Source organism: Callionymus lyra, chromosome 8 (genome assembly GCF_982586985.1).
Source record: "Callionymus lyra chromosome 8, fCalLyr1.hap1.1, whole genome shotgun sequence".
Taxonomy (NCBI): domain Eukaryota; kingdom Metazoa; phylum Chordata; class Actinopteri; order Syngnathiformes; family Callionymidae; genus Callionymus; species Callionymus lyra.
In genome coordinates, this window is record NC_141825.1 from 7,709,375 (window position 1) to 7,737,198 (window position 27,824).

Consider the following 27,824-nt stretch of genomic DNA (forward strand, 5'->3'; position numbering starts at 1 on the left):
TTTTGGAAAGTTAACAGAGAAATCTTTATTCAGCAAAGACTTACCAAAATAGGTTAATATACGAAAGTCAAAGCATACAAAACCATTCAAACACTTGATTAAGCCGTTTTAACATCCACATGTTCCTCAAACATTTGAGAACATCATTATCAGTGCATCTTATTAGCGGAGTTTGGCACGTTTAGTTTGGATCTGCTGACCAGGTGAGTTATGGGCGTGCAGGTGTTCAGGGTCAGCGGTGGAGAGTGGGACGAGGTTACTGGTGCGGTTTATTTTAGGGCGCGGCCACTTTGTAGGGGCTTCCGGGGACGTTGTCGTCGCCCCACTTTACGATGACGGTGTAGCTGCCCTTGTCCTTGATGGTGTAGGTGACGTTGTAGAGCTTGTTGCCCATGTGCTTCACGTACACCTCCTCGCAGGGGGCCTGGGGTCCGTGCACGCCCACCATCAGCATGTTGGTGCCTGAGGAAGGAGAGTCGGTTCATTTCATTATGTTTTAAACTCTTACTCACAGTCCCGACGCTCTGTGAGATAAAACACTCTTTTAACTTCATGTACTTCGAGTTCCTCTGAGTAAAGTTTGTGTCTTTTACTGGAACTGTAGCTATTTTGACTTATTCTGCCTTTTTAAAAGTTTGGATTTGATTTAGTCTCGTTGCCTAAAAACATGACATAAATAATAAGAGAGCACTATGAATGTGTATACCACTGCCAAGGACATCATTTCAAAATTCTTTCAATTCATTTATTCAGGAAAAGTTCTGTGCTAATGGAATAAAATGATGCTAATGATAACAAACTTTTATTTATGATCATTTTGATGCTCAAGTTCCTCCTTCTGTGAATTGTGTTGATACTTCATCAATCACTAAATACAGTTGTTTTCTTTGTTCATTGTTGGAAGTCAACCTGAGGAGTATTTTCCTTTTTGTAAATCTATTTAAATCCTTTGGATGAAAGTGGAAACACAACTACGAGTGAATCGAAGATGTCTTCAGAGGCTGCTCTGAAGTTTTTTACATTCTTTGGACGCAAAAGCAGCTGTGACATTACTTAGCTTAGCTTTAGCCTTGAGCTAACAAGAGCATTGTAGAATTGGAAACTGCTTAACCGTTGTGGTATCTCCAGAGACAACATAAGGGATACCAGGAACACATTTGTTTTCGGGTCTCCGGTTAACCTTGACCCTGAGACAAAAGTAGAGTTTTCCAAAGTTTAACAATTGTCTTGTTAGCTCAAGGCTAAAGCTAAGCACCTGAATAAGGAAAGGATCTTGAAATCACCAGTGACGTATTCTCTGCTCTATTACAACATATTAACAAAGTTCTACCTGCATTAGCACTACATCGGTTGATGAGTTATTATTATTGTTACTGTGTGTTGTTGCTTTTTGTGATTTACTGGGACCTGATTTACGTTTTCGCTCATTGTGATATTGATGTCTACTCCAAGTCCAGGTCTTTACATTTTCAGAATGAGAATTAAGATTAAATATATTTTAAATTGACTTTAACCAATACTTTAACATTGTAAGAATATTATTGATATTAACAAACTTAAATATAATGTTAAAATTAATTATTCATGCTATGCTGTTTACAAACAAACTATAACGGCCAAAATGTCAACAGTGTTTGAGAAACAAAACCTAAAAGTGAAAATAAACTTGTATAATCCGGGGACAGTCGTCTAATTCGATCTCACCTGCTTTGCTGCAGTCGACCGCAAAGTTGTTCTTCTGTCCGACCGAAGCCTTCGAAATTCCCAGCCCGCGACAAACCACCTTGCTGGCGTCCGACGTCAGTTTGCTGGACGTGCTCGAGGAAGAAGAGGTGGAGCTGTAGGCGCCGCCTACTTTGGAGGACTTGGTCACCGTCTCGACCAAAACCGAGGATGTCTCGTGCAGACTGTGTCCCCCGGAGAGTCGGGCCCCTGGAGGAGGCAGAAGGTTCTCTAATGACTCATGCTGTCGAGGAAGATTCACTTCTCCCCGGAGCTATTACATGTCCTCAGTTAAAACGTTAAATATTTTGAGACTCTCAAGTAAAGTGAACTCGAGGACAAGCTCCTTTACTGACAGACTTTTCATTAATAAAGAGAAAATAACTTGGATTTTATGTAAGATGAAGACTAAACTTCAAAAATTATTTAACTTTTTTTGTTTGTTTCATGAGCGAGTCCACAGATCAGACGACTGTAGGAACAAACCTGTGACTTTGGCTTTGAAAGGACTGCCCACGATGTGCTGCGGGCCGCCATATTTGATGGTGATGAGATAGTTCCCGGGCGCCATGGGGATGTAGGTGATTTTGTAGCCTTCGGGACACTCGCAACAATCCATCTTGACCTTGGACGGGCCGTCGATGTTCACAGATAAGGTGCCGGAGCCGGCGTTACAAGTGTTGACCACAAACTCCAAGGCTATGCCTAAGAACAGGTTGTCGGTGTTAATAAAATGAGAAATATCTGGATGTTTGCGATATGATGGACAAACCTGTGATTCCTCCCTTCAGACCAGGACCATGTGCAGTCACCTTGCCTGGATCACCAACCATTCCCGGGTCTCCTACCCGCACATTGAAGGGACTCCCGGGAATATGGCAGCCGTTGAACTTGACGTCTATGGAGTGGACGCCGTTCTCGCGGGGGATGAAGCGGATTGAACTTTTGTCTGATGGAGAGAAGAGTGAGAGGAGTGAGACGACTCTGGAAGTTAGCGATTCAGGGTGTTTGTCGTACCGCTGTCCAGGTCGGTGACGTAGCACTCCTCAGACGAGCCGGACGGTGTGTGGACTTTGGCGTCGACCACACCTCGAGCGCCGTTCCTCTGCACCATGAAGGAAGCTTCCTGGCCCAATTTAGAATCCTTCTCCTGCAAAACAGCAGCAGAAATGTTCTCTGAATATATATAGTGTGAGCTGAGGTGAGAAACAGAAAAGGTCAAAGTTTATTGTGAGTCTGCAGGTAAAAGATCAGTGTGACATTATAAATGTGAGGATGATTCTGCGCTTCATGTTTACGATTCTCAAACTTATAATGTTCTTACTGGAAAATGTGAAGAACAGAGTAAATCTGCTAAAGGAAAATTAAAGGTCAACAAATGTGTAAACTCAATTCTCCTGACATGTAGTAAATGTTCTTCCTCTCCAACATAAGTCCCTCATCCTGACCATGTTTTCAACTTATTACTTTATAAAGTTGCTCTGAAATCTCGGGGAACGAGAGGTTACGAGAGTCCATTATGGCTTCACCCCTTATATGAAATAAATGGAAATGTTAATATAGTATATTTGGTTATCACTTTGATTTAATGTTATTTATTCTACTGTTGGTCACTTTTAAGTTCAATATTTAACATTAATCTCCTCTGAACGTCTTCAACAGAAGTAAGATCTTTCATAAACATGGAATCTGGACTCTTTCTGTGATAAAAATAACCGCACTTTTATGGAAGAACTAAACACACTCAAATCACAATTTAAATTAATAAGTTAATAAGTATAATATAAGGAAGGAAATATGTCACATGTGCCTCACAAAACAGTGTCTTCTCCTGAATGATTTTTAAAAGTGAATCCCAAGGAGCACCTGTTTTTGATATAGTACTTTCTCCTGTATTCTAAAGAAAATACTGCATCAGTTTTACAAAGATTTGTTGGACTAGATGAGAAATATTACAACCTATTGAATTAATAATAATAAAAATGTATTAATCAAATACCATACCTTTGTTGAAGAGATATGATTTTTGCTCATAATTTTGTTGACAAATGAATGTACTGTTTGAACTTTGTTCTTCAAGAAATCTGTTCAAGTGTCTTTTTGAGAATTCACAGTTTAACTGAGTTCGAAGAGTGCATGTAGTATTTTTACCATGAGTGACATGTCGCAACACTCGACCTGCTGTTCAGTGCTAAACGCACACGTTTTGGGTGTTTTTGTCAGCTTTAATGGAAAGTGTGAGAGTCAATCAAACAAGCACTCGTAGAGTGGGAAACCAATATGGTCGGCTGTCGGGTTTATCCTCTCACGACTTTTTATCTCCGCACTTTCCTGTCCCTCAGACAGGAACACGACCACATTGATTAATTGTCCGCGGAGCCGAGTCTCAGCGGCCGACATTAGTAAAGGACAGTTAATCCGGCTCTTCAGCACCGTCCGGCTTCACAAAACCTGTCCGGCTCATTCGATTACACTCCAGGGACAATTTCATACAACAAACATTTACAGTTGTTCCCCCTGAGCCTCAGATCCATCAGGCATCAACTCACCTGCAGGCTTGTTACGGTGAGTCTCCGGGCCTCATCGGACAGGGTCGCGATGGGAACGATGAACGGGCTGTCGGGGATGTTTTCGTTGTTGAACTTGATGGACACCTCGTAGTCACCTGAGAAGGCGTGACGTTAGCTTTGACTCGACGGAAGGTTGAGCGCGTGGCTGTACCTGGTTCTTTCACGATGTACGAGACGCCGCAGGAGCCGTCTTTTCTGTCCTCGAACGAGATCTCGGCCTTACTCGGCCCCTCGACGGCAATGGACAGCCCACCAGCGCCGGCCTCTCTGGTCCAGATGCTAAACTCGGCTGAAAGTCGAAGAAAATATTCAGCGTATATGTCACGAATATGTCTTCCTTATAGATGAGCGTTGACTTACTGGGAGCGCCGGCAACACCCCTCGCCAGGCCGGGACCTCCTGCTCTGACCTTGTGTGCGCCTCCTTCTCCCATCGGACCCACTGTGAACTGGAAGGGACTTCCCGGCACATGCTGCCCTCTGTACTTCACGTTGACAGTGTGTGGACCCATTTCCTGAGGGATGAAGCGCACGCTGTAGGTGCTGTTCCCACCGTCCACGATGTCGGCGTCCACGGTTTTCCCTCCAGGACTGGTCACCTGAGCCGTCATAGCCTGAGAGCCGGCCTCGACTGCGAGAGCAGATCATAAGTAAGTCATCGAGATTAAAACCTCTCGTTGTTACGATGGACTTTTCCGAACCTTCGGGTCGGGCGGTGATCCCCGCGAAGCTGCTCAAGCTCTCCCTTCCAAGAAAGTCCCCGAAGACGTCCCTGAAGGGGCTTCCTCTCCCGCCTACCTGGGTGCTCTCCTCCACACGCACCTCTCTTTTGGTCTCTCCAGCCCTCGTCTTACTAATCTCTGTGCGCTCGGTTCTTGTGTATGTGTGGCTGCTGCGAGTAAAGGTCCGAGTCAGCCTCTCCTGTGCCGAGACCATCTGAAACCAGTTTCCTGCGGTGCGGAGAAATGGTGGAGTCACAAAAGCTGGCCTCGCTCCACACATTACTGTGAGAGCCGTGAAATCTTTTTCACTGACCTGGAATTTTGAGGTTGAGACCGCATGTACTGCCCACAGATGCGATTGAGGACGCCTGCCTCTTCCTGGTGATGCTTTCTTTGATCCTCCCTTCGCCAGTCACCTTCACCGTGAAGGGACTTCCTGGAGAACAAATGGATGAAGATTGACGTATGACGTTTAATGCACACATTTACAAGTGACCAAACCTGGGATGTGCTTTTCAGCAAACTTGATGTTAACATTGTAGTTCCCTGGTTCTGTCGGGCAGTAGGTGACCCGGCAGGTTCCGTCTTCCATGTCCTCACAGTTGATGTCAACCTTGCTTGGACCTTCAATGGACAGAGCCAACCCTCCATATCCTGCCAAAGACATTTTTGAAGGTTAAAAAAAACTGTCTTTATCTCGTTAAAATTATCTTCAGTTCTCACCTGCGTTCCTTGTGTCGACGAAGAATTCCGCCATTTCAAAAGTGTGTGCCTCCACGAGTCCTTTCCCAAACGCCTTGACCCTGCTGGCCTCTCCGATCTCCGACTGTCCGACCATTATTTTGAAAGGACTGTTGGCCACATGCATGCCGCTCTTCCTGACGCTCACTTCATGTTCGCCGACCTCTTTCGGAGTGAAAGAGATACCTGAAGGAACAGACAGATTTGAGCCTTCACGCACAGTGTGAGCATTTTTATTGAAGTGAAAAACACTAATGAAATACATTTTAACATGAACAGCTTTATATCAGAATTGTGTAAATCCTTTTGAAAATAGAGTGTGATCTCTTACCCAGATGCCTGTTGGGAAGCCTCTTGAGCAAACAGGGCTCTTCATTGCCGGACGGAGCTCTGATACTGGCCGTTAGAGAGCTTACGTCGGTCTCAGCGATCTTGAGTGACACGTCAGCAGCTGTTCCGACGTTCAGCTGGGATGTCCTGGTGATGGCGGCGTCGTCGCCTTGATAAGAAAACACTTTAGTGGGTCTGGAATCCTTCATGGCTGATCATTATTGACATCCTCACCGGTGATCTTGGCAGTGAAAGGACTTCCCGCGATGTGCTTGTTGTCAAACTTGACAATGACGTTGTAGTCCCCTGGAGCCGAGGGCATGTAAGACACCGTGCAGGTCCCGTCTTTGTTGTCTTTACAGGTGATCTCTGCCTTTGAGGGACCCTCCACTGCCAGGGACAGACCACCTGCATCGACAGAAGAGAGTCTTAAACACCTTGCAGTCACCGGTCTAATACATATTGGTGAGAAAAACACCGACCTTCTCCTGCGTTCTTCGTCACCACGGTGAAAGTCGCAGCCTTGTTGACGGTGCCGTAGCTCAGACCAGGACCGTAGGCGGTCACCACTCCGCTGTTAACAGCGTCGACGTAGAACTGCAGGGGACTTCCTGGAATGTGGTTTCCCTCGTATTTGATGTCCATCACATGCAGGCCCCTCTCGGTGGGCTGGTACTTGATGGTGATGGTGCCATCCTTGTTGTCAGTGAGATGAGGGCGGGCAGTCTTGCCTGAGGGCATCCGCACCTCGCCTGTTTGGAACAATCAGTCACTGACTTTAAACATGTTGGTGTTTGTTCATGTTAATTGGTCGATCAAATTGTCAGGAAATGGAACTGGAACAAGGAAATTGCATTTTTGTGGTGCTTTAAATTACCATCTGGGTTCACACCACCAGCTGCTCCACGGGTCTGTACTGTTTTTTCTACTTCATTCATGTTCCTCGTTTATTTTCTCCCTCATTTACATTTTGTGTTCTGGTCACTTCATTGAATTAATTAGAGAAATATCTAGCGTTCAAACAACGTGTATATTTCCCATCATTCAACTACATTAGCCACCAGTTGTGTGCTGGGTCACGATGACAAAACATATTATTGAAGAAAATAATGAATCACCTTTTCAAGATGCCAAAAGCAGGAGGATATCACTTATAAACGTGATTACTCAAAATATACACAAAGGTTTCAAGTATCTTATAGCAAAAAAAAATGTGATAAAAAAATTCATGCTTTGCTTCAATACATTTGCAACTTTCTAGCAATGAACGCCATCTTTGTTAAGTTGCATGAGCAGTGTATAACCAAAGCACTTATTTCAGTTTTAACCTAAAAAAAATCAGTTTGGATAAACAATTAAAAGTAATATTAAATACTCACTAAATTAATTTGAAACAACAAATTTGGCTCATGGTGTGTTCCTTAGTTCTAATCAAGCTAGTGTTACTCTCACACTTAAGATGAACATGTGGGATCACAGTATGTTTTTCCAAATATTCTTTGTGAATATTACATGCAGCCGTACCAGTAATCTCTCCTTGTTGGGGTGTGAATGGGACGAGGAAGTTAACAGGACGAAAGAGTGGGTCCACAGTGTCTCTGGGCGCGACTGGTTCATTCGAGGCCTTTGGATTGAAAAATAAGTTTGTTTTTCAACCGAACAAAGACAAAGTTATTACTTTTTGGATAACAACTCTCACCACGACATGAAAGGGGCTCTTGGGGATGTTCTGTCCTCCAAAACGGATGGTGATAACATACTTCCCGGGTTCAGGGGCCGTGTAGTAAATGTCAAATGTTCCATCATGATTCTCCACCACATCCATGTCCACCTCCATCCCCTGCGGGGTCAGGACCTTACAGGTCACCTTTCCTTTCCCTGCAGCTTTGGCATCCACTGTGATGACTGTGTCCTCAGAGGTTTGCAGCTTCTGGAGATTTGCTGTAAAATAATGAACACTTTAACAAATACAATTCCTTTGTACAGGTCATTAAAGCATGAACTACTTACACACGCCATGGCCGCCAATGGACACTGGAGAGACATGTTGAGAAGACATTATGTTTTAACGTTTGTTCTGATGAGTCTAATGACCGACTGTTATGTTACCTGTCACTTGACATTTGCTGGCGTCCCCTGTGGGCACGGACTGGATCCGATAGGGAGAATAAGGGATCTCATCGCCTCCGTATTTGATTGTGATGGTGTAAGGTCCAGTTGAATCAGGGACATAGGAGACGGTGTAGGTACCGTCACGGTTGTCCTGGATCGTTGCGTTTTTCGGCTTCCCCTCTGGATCCTGAGAAAAAAAAAACATTCCACGTATATTTGAGGATTTCTCTTTTGGCACGACCGGACGAATGTGGTCACCCACCAGGATCTGCACCGTCAGCAGTCCCTCGCCGGCATCCCGGGCGTCAATCGTGAACTCGACAGGAAGACTGGCAGGAACACCTTTAGTGTCCAGACCCGGGCCGCTGGCACGGACTTTGCTGGCGTCATGCCCAGGCTTGGACATTACCTTGAATGGACTGTGACACAGGACATTTGAGTTTGGGCCAAACAGATAGACTTGTAAGTGTCTTTCTGGTCTACCTGTGTGGGACCTGCTGGTCGGCATACTTGACAGCTACAGTGTAAGGTCCATCTTGGGCTGGGGTGTAGTGAACTGTGTGGGTTCCGTCCCCATTATTCTTCACGCCAACTGGCTCCATGTTGCCTTCAATGATTCCACACAGATTTAATTTCGTGCTTTCGTGAGTATTTTGTTGTTTTTATTGTTTTTACCTGAGGGTCCAAAAAGTTTGACGTCGAGTGGCGCCTGTCCGGCCTGTTTACAGTCGACCGTGAAGGCCTGAGGAACGTGTGCTCTCACTCCAGAGCCAAGTCCGGGTCCAGAACACTTCACCTTGCTGGGGTCTACAGGGTCCTTGACTGGCACTTTGAACGGACTCCCCGGAATCGGGTGTCCTCCGTAGTTGATGTTTACGTCGTAGTCTCCTGGCGTGAAGGGGACATACTCCACGCTGCAGCTGCCATCTTTGTTGTCCTTGCAGAATATCTTTGACTCGGAGGCGCCCTCTATAGTCAGACCCAGTCCACCAGTGCCAGCACCCCTGAGTCAAGAACAAAACTATGTTACTATGTTTGTTGTACAAAATGGTAGACTTGTTCTTGAAACCAGTCTAGGTCCAACTCAGAATACAATTAAGTCTCTGTCTTTGTGACCTTCGTGGAGTCTTGATAGTGTCTTGGTCTTGATTATGGTCTTCGAAGCCTAACAACACTAGAAACCATTGAACATCATGCTACCTGGTCTCCACTGTGAAGCAGTTGGGTTTGTTGGTGATTCCTCCCTCCAGACCGGGACCGAAGGCTCTGACTCTGGTTGGATCACAACCTTCCACAACTGACACTCTGAAGGGACTCTTGGGTACGGGCACCTCGTCGTACGACACCTCGATCAGGTGCATCCCTGGGTAGGATAGAAAGTATAGAGGTTAGCACTGTAGCATCATTGTTCATAAGATACCTTTAAACCATTAGCTCAATCTTATTTCAACAATATAAAGGAGAAATATCTCCCAGAACACCAACGAGTGTGGAGAAAGGGTGAGGGCTGGTGTTAAAGCCAGTGTACACCCTGAGGATAGAACATTCTTTACATCATAAGGAAAAGTTTCTCTCACTTTAATGTATATTCGATGAGGGCTAACTTTTGATGTGAAAACAATTGCTGTCTCCTGCTGTACTTAAACCTGGGAGACGCATCTCAGCGATGCCCTTTTTAAAGCCATCAAAAATGAATTGTTAATACCTCTTGCTTATCGTTACCATCGGATTGCCTTTTTAGGGCAATGAACAGCTGCTTATTTACAAAAAGACAGCATCTAAAGTGCAGACGCTCTACTGATGCATACAAGACGTTACATCTGTTTCCTATTCATTATTCTGTTACAACATTTTCCCTCTCAATCAGGCTCTGTGTCAGATTCACAGCCGCTCGCCTCTGATATCCGAGCCTGCCTGGTGGTGCAGAAGTGCTCTCTGATCTCTTTGCTTTGTGTTATAGATCTCTATTAATATCCACTGTCATTCCACGGCTGTATCCGTGTGTGCCAGCAGCCTTTAGCACACATACCTGCCTGGTTAAGAGCTTCCAGAAAAAGACTATTTATAAAGCCTGTCTGCCTGCTGCTCCCCCCCTGTATCATTGCTCCACTGCATCATCCTGTATTTATACTCTCGTCTCTTTCTGTATTGCTTTATAGTCTCTTGCTTTCTTTCCACCATCACCTGTTACATTCACCCAAAACAATTTTAACCAACATAAATACTGTTCTTGTTAAATCTCCCGCCATTGAAGTCGATTTCATTCCTACCGTCCTCGAAGGCTGTGTACTCCACTCTGTAGGTGCCGTCACCCTTATCAGTGATGTAGGCGTCTGTGTTGGTGCCGGAAGGGTTGATGATGCGAACCTTCACATGACTTCCGCCCACCTTGTTGAGGGCACGTGCGTCGACGATGAAGTGGGTTGTGACTTCTCTTAGAACACCTTTAAAAAAAAGAAGAAAAAAACTTGATTTAAATGAAAAGCCGAATGGAAGAAGTTTCAGTGTCTTTGCAGCTGAATGCAAGTTTAACTCCATAATCAGAGGATTCGCCAGAAAATTATAGGTCTTATCTTCTACCAATTTTCCACTGCTATTCAGATATAGAGTTCATTTGTTCATGAGTTCCCTGTGGGAAGAGTTTATCTTAGCAGCAACTGAAATGTGATAACCTTTTCATTAATGTAGATTAATAATTTAATAACTAGCGTCTCGATCAATACACATTAATGTAACAGGTATTTTTTTATTTCCTTATTACCTCTTGGTTCCACTCCAGGCCCATAAACGTGCACACCAGTAGTGTCCAATGCAGGATCCACCTGCAGAACCTTTGGGAAATGCGGGATCATGTGTCCACCGTACTTGATAGTGATGGTGTGGCTGCCGTGGAAAGAAGCGACGTAGGTGACGGAGAAGGTTCCCTCTGCGGTTTTCTGGATGTGCACTTCGGCCTTCACTCCGGTCTCTGACACAACCTCAATAGTGAGCTCGCCCTCGCCTGCCCGGGTGCAGTCCACAGTGAAGGTGGCTGGTTCCCCAGCTTTGGCCTTCTCCAGGCCAGGGCCGCTTGCCGTGACCTTGCTGGGGTCGAAAGCAGGGCGTACCGCAGCTTTGAACGGTGAGCCAGGGATGTGTTTCTCGGCGAACAGGATGTTAATGTCGTAGTCTCCAGGGTCCGTGGGCAGGTAGGCCACTGAGCAGGTGCCATCTCCGTTGTCCTGGCACTCGATCTTCGCCTCACATGGACCTTCCACCGTCAGGCCCAACCCACCAGCACCAGCTCCCTTTGTGTCAATGGTGAATGGAGCAGGTTTGCCTACGACGCCCCCTTTCAGGCCAGGGCCGTATGCTCGGACCTACATGGAAATAGATTAAAGAAACATATTAACAACAAAGAAAATATATTGTCGATCTAATTTAGTTGATCTACCTTTGAGGGATCAGCTGGCATCACAGCTTCCAACCCAAAGGGACTTCCCTTCACTGGATTCCCATCATAGCTGACATCAACCTTGTACTGTCCCTCCTCTGGTGGAATATACTTCACGTTGTGAACTCCTTTGGCTTTGTCTGACTCCAGCTTGCATGGGATTGGTCGGCCTGAAGGCGATGTCATTTTTACACCTACGTTACCAAGTCCACCAGCGCCCTTGGTGTTCACCGTGAACTCCTGGTCCTTTCCAACCTCCACCTCTATCAAAGCAAACATCAAATTGATGATCAGTAAAATGTCTTCTTGGATTAAACGAAAACATTTGTTACGGTCAAGTTTTAAACTCACTTGTATCCAAACCTTCCACTTTCACCTTCCCAATATCCAGAGGAGGAGCCACAGTGATATGGAAGGGGCTCTTGGGGATCGGATCCCCTCCATGAGTTACTGATATGGCCAGGTTACCCTATCAAGTGCAGTTTTTGGTTAAACAAGGAGTCACACATTGGCCTCAGAGATGAAAAATAGAAGTCTTTGCTACCTGTTTGAGTGCTGTGTATTTGACAGTGTAGGAGTAGTCGTGGTTATCGATGATCTCAAAGTCACGAACTGCCTCTCCCGGTCCAGCTGCAGCGAAATGTACATCAGGCTTGGCCTTGCCTGCTCCCTTGGTGTAGATGGTGAAGTGTGTTGGTGTTCCCGCCTCCACTCCTGAAAGACGACGATCAGTCTGACTAAATGTGGCTTCAAAACTTTCATTCTTTCATCATTTTAATAAAAAATATACATGTCAAGTAAGAGATTTTACTTGGGAGTCAGTAATTTCAAGAAAATTTCAACTTTGAAAAAAGAATGACCAAATATTATGTCTCACCTGTCTTGTTGAGTCCAGGACCTTCTGCTCTGACTTTCCCGGCATCATGAGACGGATCCACTTTGACTTTAAATGGACTGACAGGAATTTCCTAACAAAGATGATAAGTCAATAGTGGAAAACGCGAGACGTAAGAACTTAACATCTGTTCCTTGATTCTTACCTGCTCAGCAAACAGCACCATGATGGTGTAGCGTCCTGCAGCGGGCGGCGTGTACTTGACAGTGAAAGTGTCGTTGTCATTCTTAATAATGTCAAAGTCGATGTCTGCCTCAGCAGGGCCGACCACCCCCGGGGCACACTTGATCCCGATGCTGATGTCGCCTTGTAATGGATTGGAGTTGAAGGTCAGACCGGGATGCATATTAAATATGCTCTCAGGTATAAATAAACATTTTATTTCTTCTGTACTTTCAATGTTTTTAGCATGAGGACAAATTGGCACCACCTATCTGCTCACCTTGACCCGCCTCGCCGCAGTCCACTGTGAAGTAGGTGGGCTCGTTGGCCTTTAGCCCCGTCTTCTCCACGCCAGGCCCATAGACCTTGACTTTGTCAGGGTGACATCCCTCTCCAACCAGGACCTAAATGAACCAGAGTACACATGAGGCAGATGCTGCCGCGACTTTGGCCTGATTTAATTATGAAAGCAAATTAATGCAGTGTTGAAAAATGCAGGGTTCCCCGTCTGTGTTTATTTCCTCGTGTCTCACCCTAAAGGGACTATTAGGCACGTTGACATCTCCCCAGGTGACGATGATGGTGTGCTTAATAGGCTTGGCAGGGGTGTACACGCACAGGAAGGTGCCGTCTCCCTTGTCGTTGATTTTAATGTCGATGGTGTGGCCTTCAGCATCCTGAGTGGGAACAGAACCAAAAAAGTTTGTCAGTTTTGAAAGGTTCTTTGGGAATTGCACCAGCATCTACCTGTGCATAGATTTTCAGGTGACCCTTCCCGGCCATGCGGGCATCAATGGTGAATTCGGTTGGTTTGTTGATGACGACGCCTGTTGGCTGCAAACCTGGTCCAAAGGCCTTGACCTGAAGACGAGAAATGTTGATTAAACAACCGATTAACATTTCAAGGATGCTCTTTATTACCATCTGCATTAATGATTCTCATAAAGATTCACTGTCTATGGAGGCGATCTGTTTGTGTGAGGTTGAAGAACTCTTGTCTCTTAAGATCCTAAAATTATTATTTTATGGTATCATATTTTATACAACCTTTTTTTTTTTTTATCATCTGATATATATTTAGCCATTTCCTTTCACCAAATATATTTTTATATTTACTTTAATTTTTTTTGAGCAGCAATAGATACAAAAGAAAGACTACATTTTTAAAACAAAAACCATATAGTCATATTTAGAGAATATAAATACATTTAAAAGAAAATAATAAATCATTAATCCCATAAAATGTTTAGTTTCTACATGATCTTCGGTCTCATATATTATTTTCTGTTAAGCTTTTTAATTTCGAAAAAAAAAAAATATTCTTCTTTTAACATCATCCAGTTTTGTCAACTAAAAGTTCATTTTTCCCTCTATATAGTGATATCTTCTGATTGAGTGCGAGCACTTTTCAGTTGTCAATCACCTTCTCCGGGAAGACGTCGTTGGCAGCCGGGAGGATGTGGGCCATGAATGGACTGTCCTTGATGTCTTCGTCATCACAAACGACGTGGACGGCGTAGTCACCAGCTTCAGTGGGCCAGTAACGCACGTCACACGAGCCGTCCCCTTTGTCGTCACACTCGATTTTAGCCTGCGATGGGCCCTCGATGGAGAATCCTGAGACATATTAAGAAAAGAAACCAATGAGAATGTTATTTATAACTTCTTTCCTCCCGCATCTTTGCGCTCACCCAAAGTGCCGACATCGGTACCGATGGCCTCCACCACAAAGTCGGCGGATTTTCCGACCATTCCAGTTTTCAGACCTGGACCCCAGGCCCTCACCTTCTGAAAACCAGCCTCTTTACCCACCTCCACCTCAAATGGACTGTGGAAATCACAAGAAGCCATAAATAACATTTCGACAAAAAGGCTCTGTTGAAGGGTCCTACCTGCGAGGGATCGGTTGACCTCCCCAAGTGATGGTGACAACGTACTTGCCAGGCTTGAGCGGATAATATTCACATTCATACACGCCGTCTCCCGCATCCTTTACTTTCACCTGCTCCTGTGCTCCAGCTAGAAGAAAAAGAATAGATACTTAAAAGTCTATTTCTCAGCCACCCGGTTCACCTAAGTGATGCAAGTATGAGCAGACATTTTCTGCATCCTAATTTTCAATTTATCGTCCTCCTGTGTGCAGGCAAGCCCTTCAGAGAAACTATAAACAGTGAAAATGATTGAAAAAGTGTGCAAGGATAAGTGAAACGATCGCTCGCTGTCTGACTCACTTGGTCCTTTGACTGAGACGCTCAGCGCTCCGCTGCCAGCTCCCTTGGTGAAAACTTTGAAGTCTGCAACCTCCTTTACTCTCACGCCTTTAGGCTGCAGGCCTCTGCCGGTAGCTCTGCAGGCGTTGGGGTTCAAAGCTGAAAGGAATACCAACCAGGGTGAATCAGAGAAGCTTTTCAACGGCGCGAGGAAACAGAGAGAAGCAGCGGTCGACAGCAACGTTAGTAGATCTTCAAACTCAAACGAGCTCCGATGAAGTCGAGCCGACAAGACCTTGACATTGAGAACCACGACTGTTGTGGTTCGTATCGCACAGAACGGACGAACAGGAAGTGACACATTTCTCAGGGAATCTCAAGTCAGTCCATGATAAATGTCGACATATCAAAGCAAATATATGGCAAACATGTCAACGGTGCAAGCAAGTCAACACAATGAAACCAAACTACTACTGTGACTATGTTTGTAATTCAATATATGGATGTTTACCGTATTTCTCAGACTATAAGGTGCACTTAAAATCCCTCAATTTCTTCAAAACCGATACGTATTAATTGTGGTTGTTCTGACTGACCTTGGACCAATTTTATGTGGCACAAGACGCTCAAAAATCTATCATAATGTTTTAGTACGACTTTTTTAATCTACGAAACCACAGCTTCTTGATGCATTACAGCAGTCAGGAGCTTCGCAGAGCAATACTAAGGCTTCTGACTACTGAAGATTTGAGTGTATTTGAGGTGTTACAACTGAACAATGTTGAGAGTAACTGTAAAAGAGTTAAATCTCGTAACAGTTGGCTTTATATCCGAAAAACACGTTATTTAAAGTTGAAATGAATTTGAATCTACTAGGAAATGGTCCATAAACAAACATTGACGATTGTTGACACCTTCGTGACATGGAATTAGTTCAGGCTCCCGAAAACAATCATAGCAGTCAAGTGTAAAAATGTGAGAGAATCAAACAATAAAACGAACAAACAATCTCCGACGCGGTGAAACCAGCGCAACCACATTGAGCAGCTCAACAATGCAGGAAACCCTTCGTCCCAAAAAATTGAACAAAAGCACATAGAGGCACGAAAAAAGACAGCGACAGGGCAGGAAACTGGAAGATCTGACCAAGAGTAGATGCTCTAGTCAGACTATACTAACTTGGCCGACCAGGTTTTTGGGGTGGAGCCCCCTTGTCACCCATTGGTACAGGCGGAGTGCGGACTGATTGAGGGGCTATTTGCAGGGGGGCTGCTGTGTGAGCAACATTGGAAGGAGCTAGAAATAACAGACAGGAAGGTTTGTTATATGGACAGAGAGAGAGAGAAAGAGAGAGAAGAGAGAAGAAACAGGCGTGTGGATTGTGATGGATGGATCAACCCGGACGAGGCGTGTTAAGAAATCAAATTGCCTGACAGTAATCTATGGCACAGACGGATGGCTCACCCTCCGCGATGTTGACTGTGAACGGACTCTTGGGGATCTCCTGGCCCGCGAACAGTACGTGGATGGTGTGCGGGCCCTCGGTCACCGGGCGGTAGGTGCAGCGGAAAACGCTGTCGCCCTTGTTCTCGAGGATGAGTTCCACCGTGTCCTTTTTGCCCTGAGGGTCAACGATCACCACGCTGACGTCGCCATTACCGGCGCCTTGGTGTGACAGGAAACTCCATCAGTCGTTGTCAAAACATGGATCTGAGTTTTTCTTTGGATTGGTTGTGAATGAGGTTCCAGGTACCTACCAGCCGTGTAGATGTCAAAGTAGGTCGGCTTGTTGGCCACGTTCCCTGTTGCCTCCAGACCTGGTCCTCTTGCGTGGACTTTGCTGGGGTCACCCAAGTCTTTTGCAACGTTCACCATGTAGGGGCTCTTGTCAATGTCTTGACCAGCAAACAGCACCTTCACCTGGGATAACATGTCATTACAAGTTTATTACTAGTGTAACAGAACCTTAAATAATGTGTTCTATAATACATTAGTCTTGTGATGTTTTAACAAATTAATGAAATAAATCTACCATCAATGTATTAACTTGAACATACACAGAGCTCATTACGTTCTTTTGCAATGCAACATCATTAACTGTTTCATGAAACATCATCAACTGTTTCATGAAGCTTCATCAACTGCTTCATGAAACCTCTTCATCTGTTCATGAAACATCAACATCTGTTTCATGAAACCTCAGCAACTGCTTCATGAAACCTCTTCATCTGTTTCATGAAAGATCATCAACTGTTTCATGAAACATCATCATCTGTTTCATGAAACCTCTTCATCTGTTTCATGAAACATCATCAACTGTTTCATGAAACATCATCATCTGTTTCATGAAACATCAACATCTGTTTCATGAAACCTCAACATCTGTTTCATGAAACATCTTCATCTGTTTTATGAAACCTCATTATCTGTTTCCTGAAACATCAACATCTGTTTAAATGAAACCTAATCATCTGTTTCATGAAACATCAACATATGTTTCATGAAACCTCTTCATCTGTTTCATTAAAAACATCAACATATGTTTCATGAAACCTCAGCAACTGCTTCATGAAACCTCATTATCTGTTTCATGAAACATCTTCATCTGTTTCATGTAACATCATCAATCGTTTCATGAAACCTCATCATATGTTTCATGAAACCTCATCAACTGCATGTTGATATATCATTTAAAAAGTATATTTAAAATAATGATGTTACATTAGAATAAGAAAGTGCGTCTGTACCTTGTGCAGACCAGCAACCTTTGGTAAATAAGTAACAGTGTAGCCTCTGTTTTTGTCTTTGTTGGGTTTGACTTTGGCCTGGTGAAGAGAAAGAAGAACAAATGATAATAAGGTCAATGCACTTGAGGATTGATTCTTCGAACGTCTCGTGACTCGCCTCCTCCGTGTGTCCCTCGGGGTCCTCGACGTAAACCAGAACTTCCCCGCTTCCTGCCTCCAGGGTCTCCACGGTGAACACAGCCGGGTGCATCACCTTGTTGCCCTGAGGCTCGATACCTGCCGTGTGAATAATGAGACAAACGTCGTGGATTCTTGTGGTCTCCGCTCTCATCAACATGCATTCACAACCAGAATCAATAATGTATGAGACGGTATTTGAGATTTCAGACGCTCGCACATCCGTGATGAAAATCATAAAATGTTGGGAAGCAACAACAACAACCCAACACACACATACACACTTGTGTGTTTTTTGGTGAACACAAAGAAAGTGAACATCATGAAATATTCATTATAGTAGGTGTTATATATACAACGTTACTGTCGCTTCACAGACCTGGTCCGTAGGCCTTGGCTTTGTTGGGGAACAGCTGTTTGGGCCTGAGAGGAGCTCCTGGCTTCAGCTTTGCTTTGGGGAACTGCGACAGGTAGGTCATCACCGAGTGCTCGTCCACGTCAGGGTCCACGATCTCCTCAGGTGCAATCACCTTAAGACAGAGGCGGAAGATCAAGCTTTCAAAACGGGACCCGCGGGCGTCAGAAGACGGGAGTTGAAAGACGGGGAAATGAAAGATTGATGACTTCAATTGACTGAGCCAGAGAAGGAACAAACATCACGGCACAGGCACGCTGTCAATCCCAGCTCTGTGAGGACAATATGCTTGTTTAATCCCTTTGGGATGGGTTTGATATTTAACCTTGACTGTCACACGCCAGACTTTGAAACGTTCACCTCATGATGGACACAAACAAGTGTGGGTGTCCTACTTTGTTAGTTCATGAGCAAGGCTGTGTATGAGAATATAAGTAATGTATGAGTACATCACAGTCATCAGAAATATTCAATGTTGAATTTTACTTTTCAGACTTTGGGAATTAAGATGTTTCTTCTATTTAATTATCGTTTTTCAATAATTTAATTTATTTAAACAAATTGAATTTAAAGTTTGGTACAAAAAAAACCTTTTTTATAGATAGTGTTTTATATTTGAATTCCAAAATTCAATTTAAATTCAATATATTATGTATGTTATAATAGTGTCAACTTCAATGGTTACTTTTTGTATATATTTTTTTATTTTTTATAGTTATTTAAAAAAGTGAAAATAGTTTTTGTTCTTTTTACGCATAGATTTTGATACTATAATTCCATTGATTAAAAAATAAATTGTTGGTGTAATAGTGCCAACTTTTTTATATGTAATATAAAAGGCTACAAATTAGAATACGTTGAGATAAAAATTGTCATTTTATATATTTGAATTAAAACATTAAACTAAATTTGTAAACAAAAAAACAATACAAAAATATTTTATATTAAATTACACAAAAGAAATTCAACTTTTAACAAATAAATGATTTAATTCAATTATTCAAAAATGATTCTATAAAAAAAAAAAAAAAAGTAAAACTCGCAAAGTTTTGAAATTTTATATTCTGATGACACAAAACTATCTGAATATTTCGGTTTTATTGCTGATATTTTCAAAAGGAAAACATTGTACCGTGTTATATTATCAGAATTAATATTTTTTAAATAGATGCAATATTTTCTCTGAATCACCACCTCATGAAAATGCATTTTCAGATCCCAAATCAATAGCGGTTAATCTCGGTTAAGTTATGATGATCCTGAAACATGGAATGAACGAAGGTTTCATTGGCGATTGTTCCCTCGTGGAGCTGAAGGCGCAGATCGAAACAAATCTATTATCTCCCGCCAAACATCTCCCGGCATCTTTTTCACCATCCATCACACAAAGCCGTGCTGCGGCTGGTTATATATAACCCCGGGACGGCGGGGTTAAGGATCAATTAGCCAGCCAGCGGGATTAAACACGACCTCTCCCACATCTCCTTTGCAACAGAGTGCCGGAATCCAGTCGCCCCCCTCCGAGCCAAAGGGGGAGAAGACGAACTCTCCAACGCCTCGTGGAGCGAACCCTGCATACGTCTCTCATGACACAAGCAAACAAGCGAGGCTTCATTACCACGCTCCTCTCCGACAATACACTCTCTCATTGCTATTCTGATGCATTCACACCTTCTGCTCCAGACCGAATCTCACACCTCCACAAACGCTCAAATGAGACTCCTACACACACACACACACACACACTCGCTCACGGAGAGCCACGAATTAGACAAATGGCAATATTAGGAGCCAGTCAGCTGATAAATATTTCATGGGCTCTACAGCAGGATGACTCTGAGAAACACGGGGCTTCATATCAACAGTCGACTCACTGACGTGAAACGACTGCACCTTTTGAAGGATTTAACAGGATTTGAACAGTTATTTCCACTTCATGTGATTGTATATCCTCATAGAACTCTCAAGCTACCTTTCCAGGCCATGGATGATCCTCACATGAACACCAAACAGCTCTATGGGAGAGGTTTGGAGACGGTGATTGCATTCATTTCCACTATGGCCCGGAAAACTAAAAGTACTTTTTGAAACTTCCAGGAAGAGGAAATGAATGTATGTCCGAACTAAACTCTTTATTTCCTGGTTCTGTTCTAGGTCTATATAAATAACTGTGTCCTTATATTTGAAGGCTTTAGGGCGATTGTTGCTAATAAAACACCAGCAGCAACTTGTCCAACAAAGCAACAGAAAAATATAAAAATATTTTTACTTTTTCTGAGATTCATCCAGGACTTGACGATTCTAGATTTGTGTTCTTTACAACATTTATTGGGCAACAGAGCGATGGCTTCTGCCCACATGACCACCAAAGTGCTTCACCACAGTGGGTTGGATGTGGTGGTTGCATTCATTTCCATCATGCACGGAAAACCAAGAGTACTTGTTGAAACTTACAAGAAGAGAAAACGAATGTACGTGCGAATTTAACTCTACATTCCCAACATTTTTGTTCAATGTTGGATGGTTTGGGAACAAATATCATTACATCAAATATTATTATTTATAATTATTTGATTTAAGATGCAACGGATTAAGAAAATTTAATGAAAATCTTAATCACAGTCCCACTACACAAAAATCAACAAAACAAACTAAATATATAAATAAAATTTGGATGAAAGATGTTCAGAAAAAGAGCTAAAAGAAGAAAGTCAGTGATGCCAAAACTACAGGATCTAACATGAGTTTTTGCAGTCACAGGTGCAACACTAAGGTTCTGTACAAGGTAACAATAACTTCCCAGTTAAAAACATAATTTCTGTCCAGAATCGACATCACTATTTCATGCATAATTGGAAAAATATATATATATATATTTTTAGATTATTTATTTAGTTATTTTCAATTTTATTATTTTTCTTTGATTTATTTCCCTATTATTCATTAATAAGGCAGTAGAAATTAACTTGCATAGAACAGTAGTATTAGCATTAGCATTAGCATGTTGGGGGGCGGGTAACCCTCTTACCTGAGGCACGCCCAGCCAGTCGTCAGCTTGTTGCATGGCTTCTCTGGCGTTCTCCACGGGCTGGTTTGGATCCCACTCTGCCCAGTCTGGACACAGACCTGAGGCAAAGGCAGAGAGAGGGTCGATTGATGCTGAATTATGACATCACTACCGTCTTCAACAACCGTCAACCACAACATCACGTGACCTCAGTCCGAGCAGCTCATGCACGTGCAGACGCTCGCCCGCGGCCGCTAATACCTATATTGGATTAGCCATAGCGACGGTGGGTTCAGGGACAATGAGATCCATCAGCAGAAACACACGAGCCTCTTAAACTAATCCTCGATTATAACACGTATATGAAGCAGGTGAAGTATTAATGAGAAAAACATGTCTGTCTTGTTATATTTCAGATTTAAATGTTCTTCCATTGTGACCTGATAATTGTCGAGATAAGATATATGAACACTTTTCTGTGTTATTTACATGTTTTTTTTCTGCTAGCCTGGGTTAGCATTTTAATATCTTTGTATTTAATATATTTCTAATGGGGCAGATCAATAACATCAATGTGGTAGTACTTCTCGGTGTTATCTTGACCTTTTAAGTGTATATTTTATTGAGTATTGTTTTCATTGTTTAAGCGCTTTGTGACCATGGTCTGGAAAAGCTCTATATAAATATTACTTACTTACTAACTTACTTACTGAAACAAACTGTCATCACCGTTTTTTTTTACATTTTATTTTTAATTTTTAAATGTATCCTTATGGTTAGATATGCAGTATTTTTGTCTTCAACATTCCCAGTTAAAGTACTATATGGAGTTTAAGTATATACGTATATAATTCCACTGACAATTATTGAGGTTATATTATGAAATAACTATATTTTGTTTTGGGTTTTTTTTGTAGATATTTCTGTTGATATTTCTAGTTTGTAGCATCTTTCTGTCGCTGCTGCGTTCAGGGACCGACAGTCTTATTCTGCACCTTAACATTGAGAGATTCTCTCATCACAACTTTCTAAACGACGTGGGTTCGATCCTGACATTTGTTCTTGATCCCATTGTATTGAGACGTTCAGACTGTTCTGGCAGCAGCAGCATAACCTTCTGAGGACAGTTTTAACACCTGTGTGTGTCAATGGTCCTCGTAATGATCAATGGTCCTCGTAAACACAGCCGAACGTCCTGTTCTCTCCTCCTCCATGTCTCAACCTTCACCTGGCAGCTCCTCAGACATCTACAGAACCCTGACACTCTTTGTCTCTCATGTTGTGCAGGCGAGCCCTCCACAGTGGAGCCGGAGCGTTGGTCATATTTGGACGTGTTCTGTAGCCGAGAGGGAGTCGAGACCCGAGGGTTGGAGTCGGTGAAGGCTTCAGTCAGTGCAGGACAGCTGACACGTCTTCACGCCAACGAACACTTCCTTCTCTCCAGAGACACGTCAAGACTTACTTTTGGACGCGTGAGAGACGCAAATAATGTCCTTGGTCTCCGAGCGACGGAGAATCGTTCTCTTGAGGAGGTGATACTGAGGCTAACACACGTCTCCATGGAAACCGAAGACAACAACCAACCAAGCTTTCAAAAGCTTAAAAGTATATCAGTGTCATCATAAAATATTTTTAAATTCTAGTATCTAGTATCTTATTGAAATAAAGCATTTAATTGTTTTTAATAATAGAAATTAAACTCGAAAATATTATTGTTATTATTATTATATATAATAATTTTTTACACATATAGTTTGCTATTCTACTTATTTTATTTTTTTTGTCTAAAATTCGTATTTTTAAATTCATATCCATTTAAATTTAATACAACAATTAGGTTATATATATATATATATATAATAAATATATAAAAAACATTGAATTTAGAAAATGTGTTTTTGAACTACTGGAATAAGAATGTCAAGTATATAAAATATTCTAAACTATTTTAAATTAAATGATTTAAAATAAATCCTAGTTTCAACATGTGTGACATTATTTCAATCTTCCGATGCCACTATTATATATTATTATAAGTATACATTTGGGGGTCGAGCGCGTACCTGGAGCACAGTTGTCCACCAGAGCTCCCAGAGCTTTGCCGTCCCTCCAGTCCTTGTTGAAGTTGTGGATGGGAAGTTGAGGAACCTTGTTCTGGATCCAGCCCAGCAGGCGTTGTTTCGGCGTCATCTTCTTCGTCTCCTCGTCGTCTTCGTCGTCCCACATGGGCATGGAGATGGAGTAGTGGAGGATGAGGGTCCAGATCAGACCCAGGATCAGCTTCAGGTTCCCGTCCACAATGGCTTTGCTGTCTGTGAAGAAACGACACGAAAAAATGAACCATGTTCTCTCCGTTTGTAGAAACATCTGTCACAGTGTGTCATGGTCGACTCAATCATATTCCATCGACTTCTTCAGACATTTTTGAACTTCGACTTTTCAAATCCGTTTATTAGATTAGATTGATTAGATTAGATTTGATAGACTTTATTAATCCCTCTGGAGATCTCATTCGGAAAATGTGGTGTCCAGTTCACAGCAGATAATAGTTTCATAGGAACAACAACAAAGTTGTTTTAGCATCGAGTAAAACCTGTGACTGTTGAGATGGTAGTTGCTAGTTTGAATTCCGTTCGGGAAAAAGTTATCTACTGTCAATCACATCAGATCAAAGGTCTCAAATTTACACTGACGGTGTGTGACATGATATTTTCACGTTTTTATGAGTGATGCAGAGCAAGACACCCCAATTATTTCAACAAAAATAACCTAAATTCACAGAGAAAATCCATGAAATAAAAATCTAATTCACACCGGTGGTCCCCAGGAAGTTGTTAGATTCATTTGTGTTTTATAAAGTCATGTGAAATGATGCCCTTGGCAGAGGTGTGCGATGTCTCAGTGCTCCTTTCAAAAATGTTAACTTTAGGTCCAAACCCCTGTGACTCCGATTAAGCGTCCGCGTCACATGGTCCGATCCTGGACGAGGAACACAAAGCGTTCAAACGTCTCCTCTGATCGGACACAAGTTTCTCTTCTATTCTGAGATGTCAGCCGCCATGATTGACTGCTGAGGGGACAGGAATTTAATGCTGCTCGCTGCCTCCTCCCAGCAGACAGCTGTCTGGCTGAGGAGCCTCCACGATGTGTCATCCCGTCACAATGGAGGGGACGGTGACAGCTGAGGATGTGTTTGACGGGTCGCCTCCCTGCATAAATACCACTTGGTTTTCAATTACTCTGAATGTGGAGGTCTGAAATAAATCAGATTAGATTCATCGTCGCGCTTGATTTCCTGCAGCCCTCAGAGGTGAAGTTCATCAAATCTCTTTTGAGTGTTTTATCATCGAAAAAACCTGCAGCGCACGAGAGTCTACGGCGCAGACCTCTCAGCGAGGGTGCAGCACTCGGGAGAGTGCTACATTCGTTGATCAGAGTGTGTGACGTGCAGGCGAGCGAGCGGCACAACAGTCACAGAGACAGACTGGACCACATGAGGCTCTTATGATGATATCAGGTTATTCTTCTGTCAGAGTGAGACTCAAGTGCTGCATCTCTGAGAGACTTCTGACCCTGATGAAGATGATGATGAAGATAGAGATAAAGATAAAGATGAAGATGAAGATGAAAATTAAGATGATGATGATGAAGATGATGATGATGATGATGATGATGATGATGATGATGATGATGATGATGATGATGATGAAGATAAAGATAAAGCTGATGAAGATGAAGATGAAAATTAAGATGATGATGATGATGATGATGATGATGAAGATAAAGATAAAGCTGATGAAGATGAAGATGAAGATGAAGATGAAGATGAAGATGAAGATGAAGATGAAGATGAAGATGAAGATGAAAATGAAAATGAAAATGAAAATGAAGATGAAGATCATGATGAAGATAAAGATGAAGATGAAGATGATGATCATGGAGATGATGATGATGATGAAGATGATGAAGAAGATGATGAAGATGAAGATGAAGATGAAGATGAAGATGAAGATGAAGATGAAGATGAAGATGAAGATGAAGATGATGATGATGATTGTTTATGTTCTGTAACGGAAGTGTGTTTAACTCTTGGGGGTGTTAATTTGTTTCTGTGTAATTGTTTTTTTTTTTTTTCTTTTTATGTTCCTGTGTCGGGGTGATTTATAGGTTTGTTTTTTGGTCATGTTTAGAGCTGGTATTTTTAATGTGTTTGTGTGTGTTTGACCTGTGTTATGAGCTGGTGTGTTTCTTTTTCTCTGATGGATTGGTGTGTGTATTTATTTATTTTCCTTGATTGAGTCCTGTCTGTTTTGTTCTTTGTTACGTTGATTGTCTTTCTGTCTCTCTGCCGGTTTATTTGTCTATGCGTTGGGGTGGTTTATTTGTGCGCCTGTGTATGTTTCGGGCGGTTTGTTAGTGTTTCTATGTATGTGTCTAGGTTGTTTTTTTTTGGTTTCTGTGTATGTGTCTAGGTTATTTGTTTGTGTCTCTGTGTATGTGTTGTGGTTATTTGTTTGTGTATCTGTGTATGTGTTGGGGTTATTTGTTTGTGTATGTGTCGGGGTGGTTTGTGTTTCTGTGTATGTGTCGGGGTGGTTTGTGTTTCTAAGTATGTGTCAGGGTGGTTTGTTTGTGTGTCTGTGTATGTGTCGGGGTGGTTTTGTTTGTGTTTCTGTGTATCTGTCGGGGTGGTTTTGTTTGTGTTTCTGTGTGTGTGTTGGGGTGGTTTATTTGTTGTTTATCCTATTTAACCTCATAAACTCCAGAATTGTTTCTTCTTCTCACCCCAAGGTGTTGATGAGAGGTCAGTGAGGCAGTTGACCTTTGACACCCAGACTTGACACTTGACGTTTTAGCACGTGTGTGTCTGTGCATGTTACTGTGCAACCTGCACCTCGGTGTGTGTCTGTGCATGTTAGTGTGCGACCTGCACCTCAGTGTGTGTCATTAGCAGGTCCTGGTGAACAGTCAGACCCTGAAGATGTTGGACGACTCACCAACTACATTCCTCAGCGACAGCTGCAGAATGTGTTTGTTTAGTGAGGAAATCGTTCTCTTGGTTCTGGCCCTGAGAGTGGCTCGGCTTTTTGTTGGTGTCAATTTGTTTCTGGGCTATTTATATCTCAAAACAATTATGGGATGGCAGGAATCCCTTTTTCCGACACGAGCCCTGAAGTACCAAGTTTCCATGTTACTGTGCGTCACTCACAAAAACAGACAAAGTGAGGTTTAGCTGTAAGAAAATATTGACACACTTAAACTTCGAGATGTTTCTCTTAAGAAATTTCAAATCAAATTTAAATCATAGTTATTTTATGGTTTGTAATTGAATAAAGTGTATTTAATTCAACTGGTTTTACAATTAACATGAATATATCCATGGCATTTGTTCATTTTTGTGTTGCAATTTGGCCTCCGCCTACTAGATGACAGCAGTCATCACCTCCTCCGCCACTAAAGCAACAATGATATCACTGTGATGACTGAGGACGTGGGGATACAGTGAGTCCAGCAGCTTTTAAAGACATATTTTAGTTTGAAAACAAATGAAAGCAGTTACGACTTTGTCAAGAGTCATGTGGTCTGTAAATTCTACAACACCAGAGTCAAGTACTTGACAATACTACACATATATATCCTTGTTACTACAGTTTATCGTGATCAACAATTACTTTTTAATACAAACACTGAGTTGTGTAGGTGGAAAAACTCACCGATAGAGACCAGCTTGATGTGCTCCCGGTCCAGGAACTCCAGAGCCACCGACACATTTTCCAGTTTCATCTGACGAAAGTTGGGCCTGATGTGGTACTTCCGATACATCTTCTTCTGGCTCAAGACCTCCAGGAGCGAGACGAGCTTGAGGCCGTCGGTAAAGTCCCTCTGCAGGTCGGTGATGGTCTTGTTGACGCACTTGAGGTGCTCGTTGCACCACCTGGTGAAGGTGTTCTGCTGGATCTTCTTCCAGGGAGCGTCCTCCGCCAGGTCCTTCTCCGTGGCCGGCATCTCCTCGTCCTCGCCTTCCCCGAAGTCCGTGGCCTGGTAGTACTGAGGCGGCGGCTGGTCGTCGCTGTAGTTGTTGCTCATCATGACGGTTTTCTCCGTGGCTGCTCTTTATACCTCAGCTGACGCCGTCCAATCAAGATCCAACGAGAACTTTTGTCGGGTCGGTGTCGAGAGTCGCCTTCGGGACTTTTTACAAGCCGTCTGTAAGAACTTTGGGACGTACGTGCGAAGAAGACAGTGATGGATCAAGATGGCGGCGGGTTTTTAATTGGCACCTCCTCGACAAGTGGTCGGCTCTCCAATTCAGTCGCTGCCGGAGTTGAACCTGAATGCGGAGGGAGGGCAGAGATGGGTTTATAAAGGAGCCACGCGTCACTGGGGCTCTGTGATCATCGTCTATTTGCTCGAGTACCAGGACACTGGAGTCAGTTTACAGGCCGGGGATTGGTCACAGAGCAGCAGGCCAACAGTTGCTGCAGACTCCTTTTTTAGGAGCTCCTACTTGGGAGTAGAGGGGGAGGTGGGGGAGTTACTGATTGTTGTGAATGCGGGTCACTCGTGGGTCTGAACAACTGT

The 27,824-nt window shown here is 43.0% G+C and overlaps 1 protein-coding gene across 2 annotated transcripts; it reads right to left on the reverse strand.

Moving 5' to 3' along the window:
- LOC148073526 (filamin-C-like) lies at positions 1–27,561 on the reverse strand. 2 transcript variants are annotated; one of them, XM_087798197.1, is made up of 45 exons: positions 26,957–27,561; positions 23,306–23,554; positions 21,264–21,361; positions 18,200–18,350; positions 17,801–17,919; positions 17,644–17,721; positions 16,654–16,816; positions 16,361–16,561; positions 14,918–15,055; positions 14,579–14,705; positions 14,378–14,514; positions 14,110–14,303; positions 13,434–13,547; positions 13,220–13,363; positions 12,967–13,090; positions 12,670–12,830; positions 12,507–12,597; positions 12,174–12,343; positions 11,981–12,098; positions 11,630–11,892; positions 10,958–11,555; positions 10,467–10,640; positions 9,397–9,559; positions 8,872–9,200; positions 8,680–8,803; positions 8,459–8,615; positions 8,194–8,383; positions 8,095–8,118; positions 7,784–8,025; positions 7,609–7,708; positions 6,567–6,836; positions 6,319–6,492; positions 6,086–6,253; positions 5,737–5,940; positions 5,515–5,667; positions 5,327–5,449; positions 4,993–5,241; positions 4,653–4,922; positions 4,444–4,581; positions 4,272–4,387; positions 2,740–2,872; positions 2,495–2,671; positions 2,209–2,427; positions 1,705–1,932; positions 1–462 (listed from the first exon to the last, which is right to left on the reverse strand). In XM_087798197.1, exons 1-45 carry the CDS (start codon positions 27,330–27,332, stop codon positions 275–277), a joined length of 8,127 nt encoding a protein of 2,708 aa, XP_087654323.1. In that variant the 5' UTR covers positions 27,333–27,561; the 3' UTR covers positions 1–274. The 2 variants fall into 2 exon arrangements, with proteins under 2 accessions (XP_087654323.1, XP_087654322.1); XM_087798196.1 differs by having other exon boundaries at positions 8,194–8,615.
- Between the last annotated feature and the right edge of the window lie 263 nt (positions 27,562–27,824).

Bases quoted from the DNA above. Each gene is read 5' to 3' on its own strand.
- LOC148073526 (XM_087798196.1), bottom strand. From the start codon at position 27,332: ATGATGAGCAACAACTACAGCGACGACCAGCCGCCGCCTCAGTACTAC. The intron at 15,056-16,360 runs GTGAGCCATCCG...TATTCCTTTCAG, and splicing joins CACAGTCAACATCGCGGAGG to CTTTGAACCCCAACGCCTGC. The intron at 2,873-4,271 runs GTGAGTTGATGC...GCTGTTTTGCAG, and splicing joins TCACCGTAACAAGCCTGCAG to GAGAAGGATTCTAAATTGGG.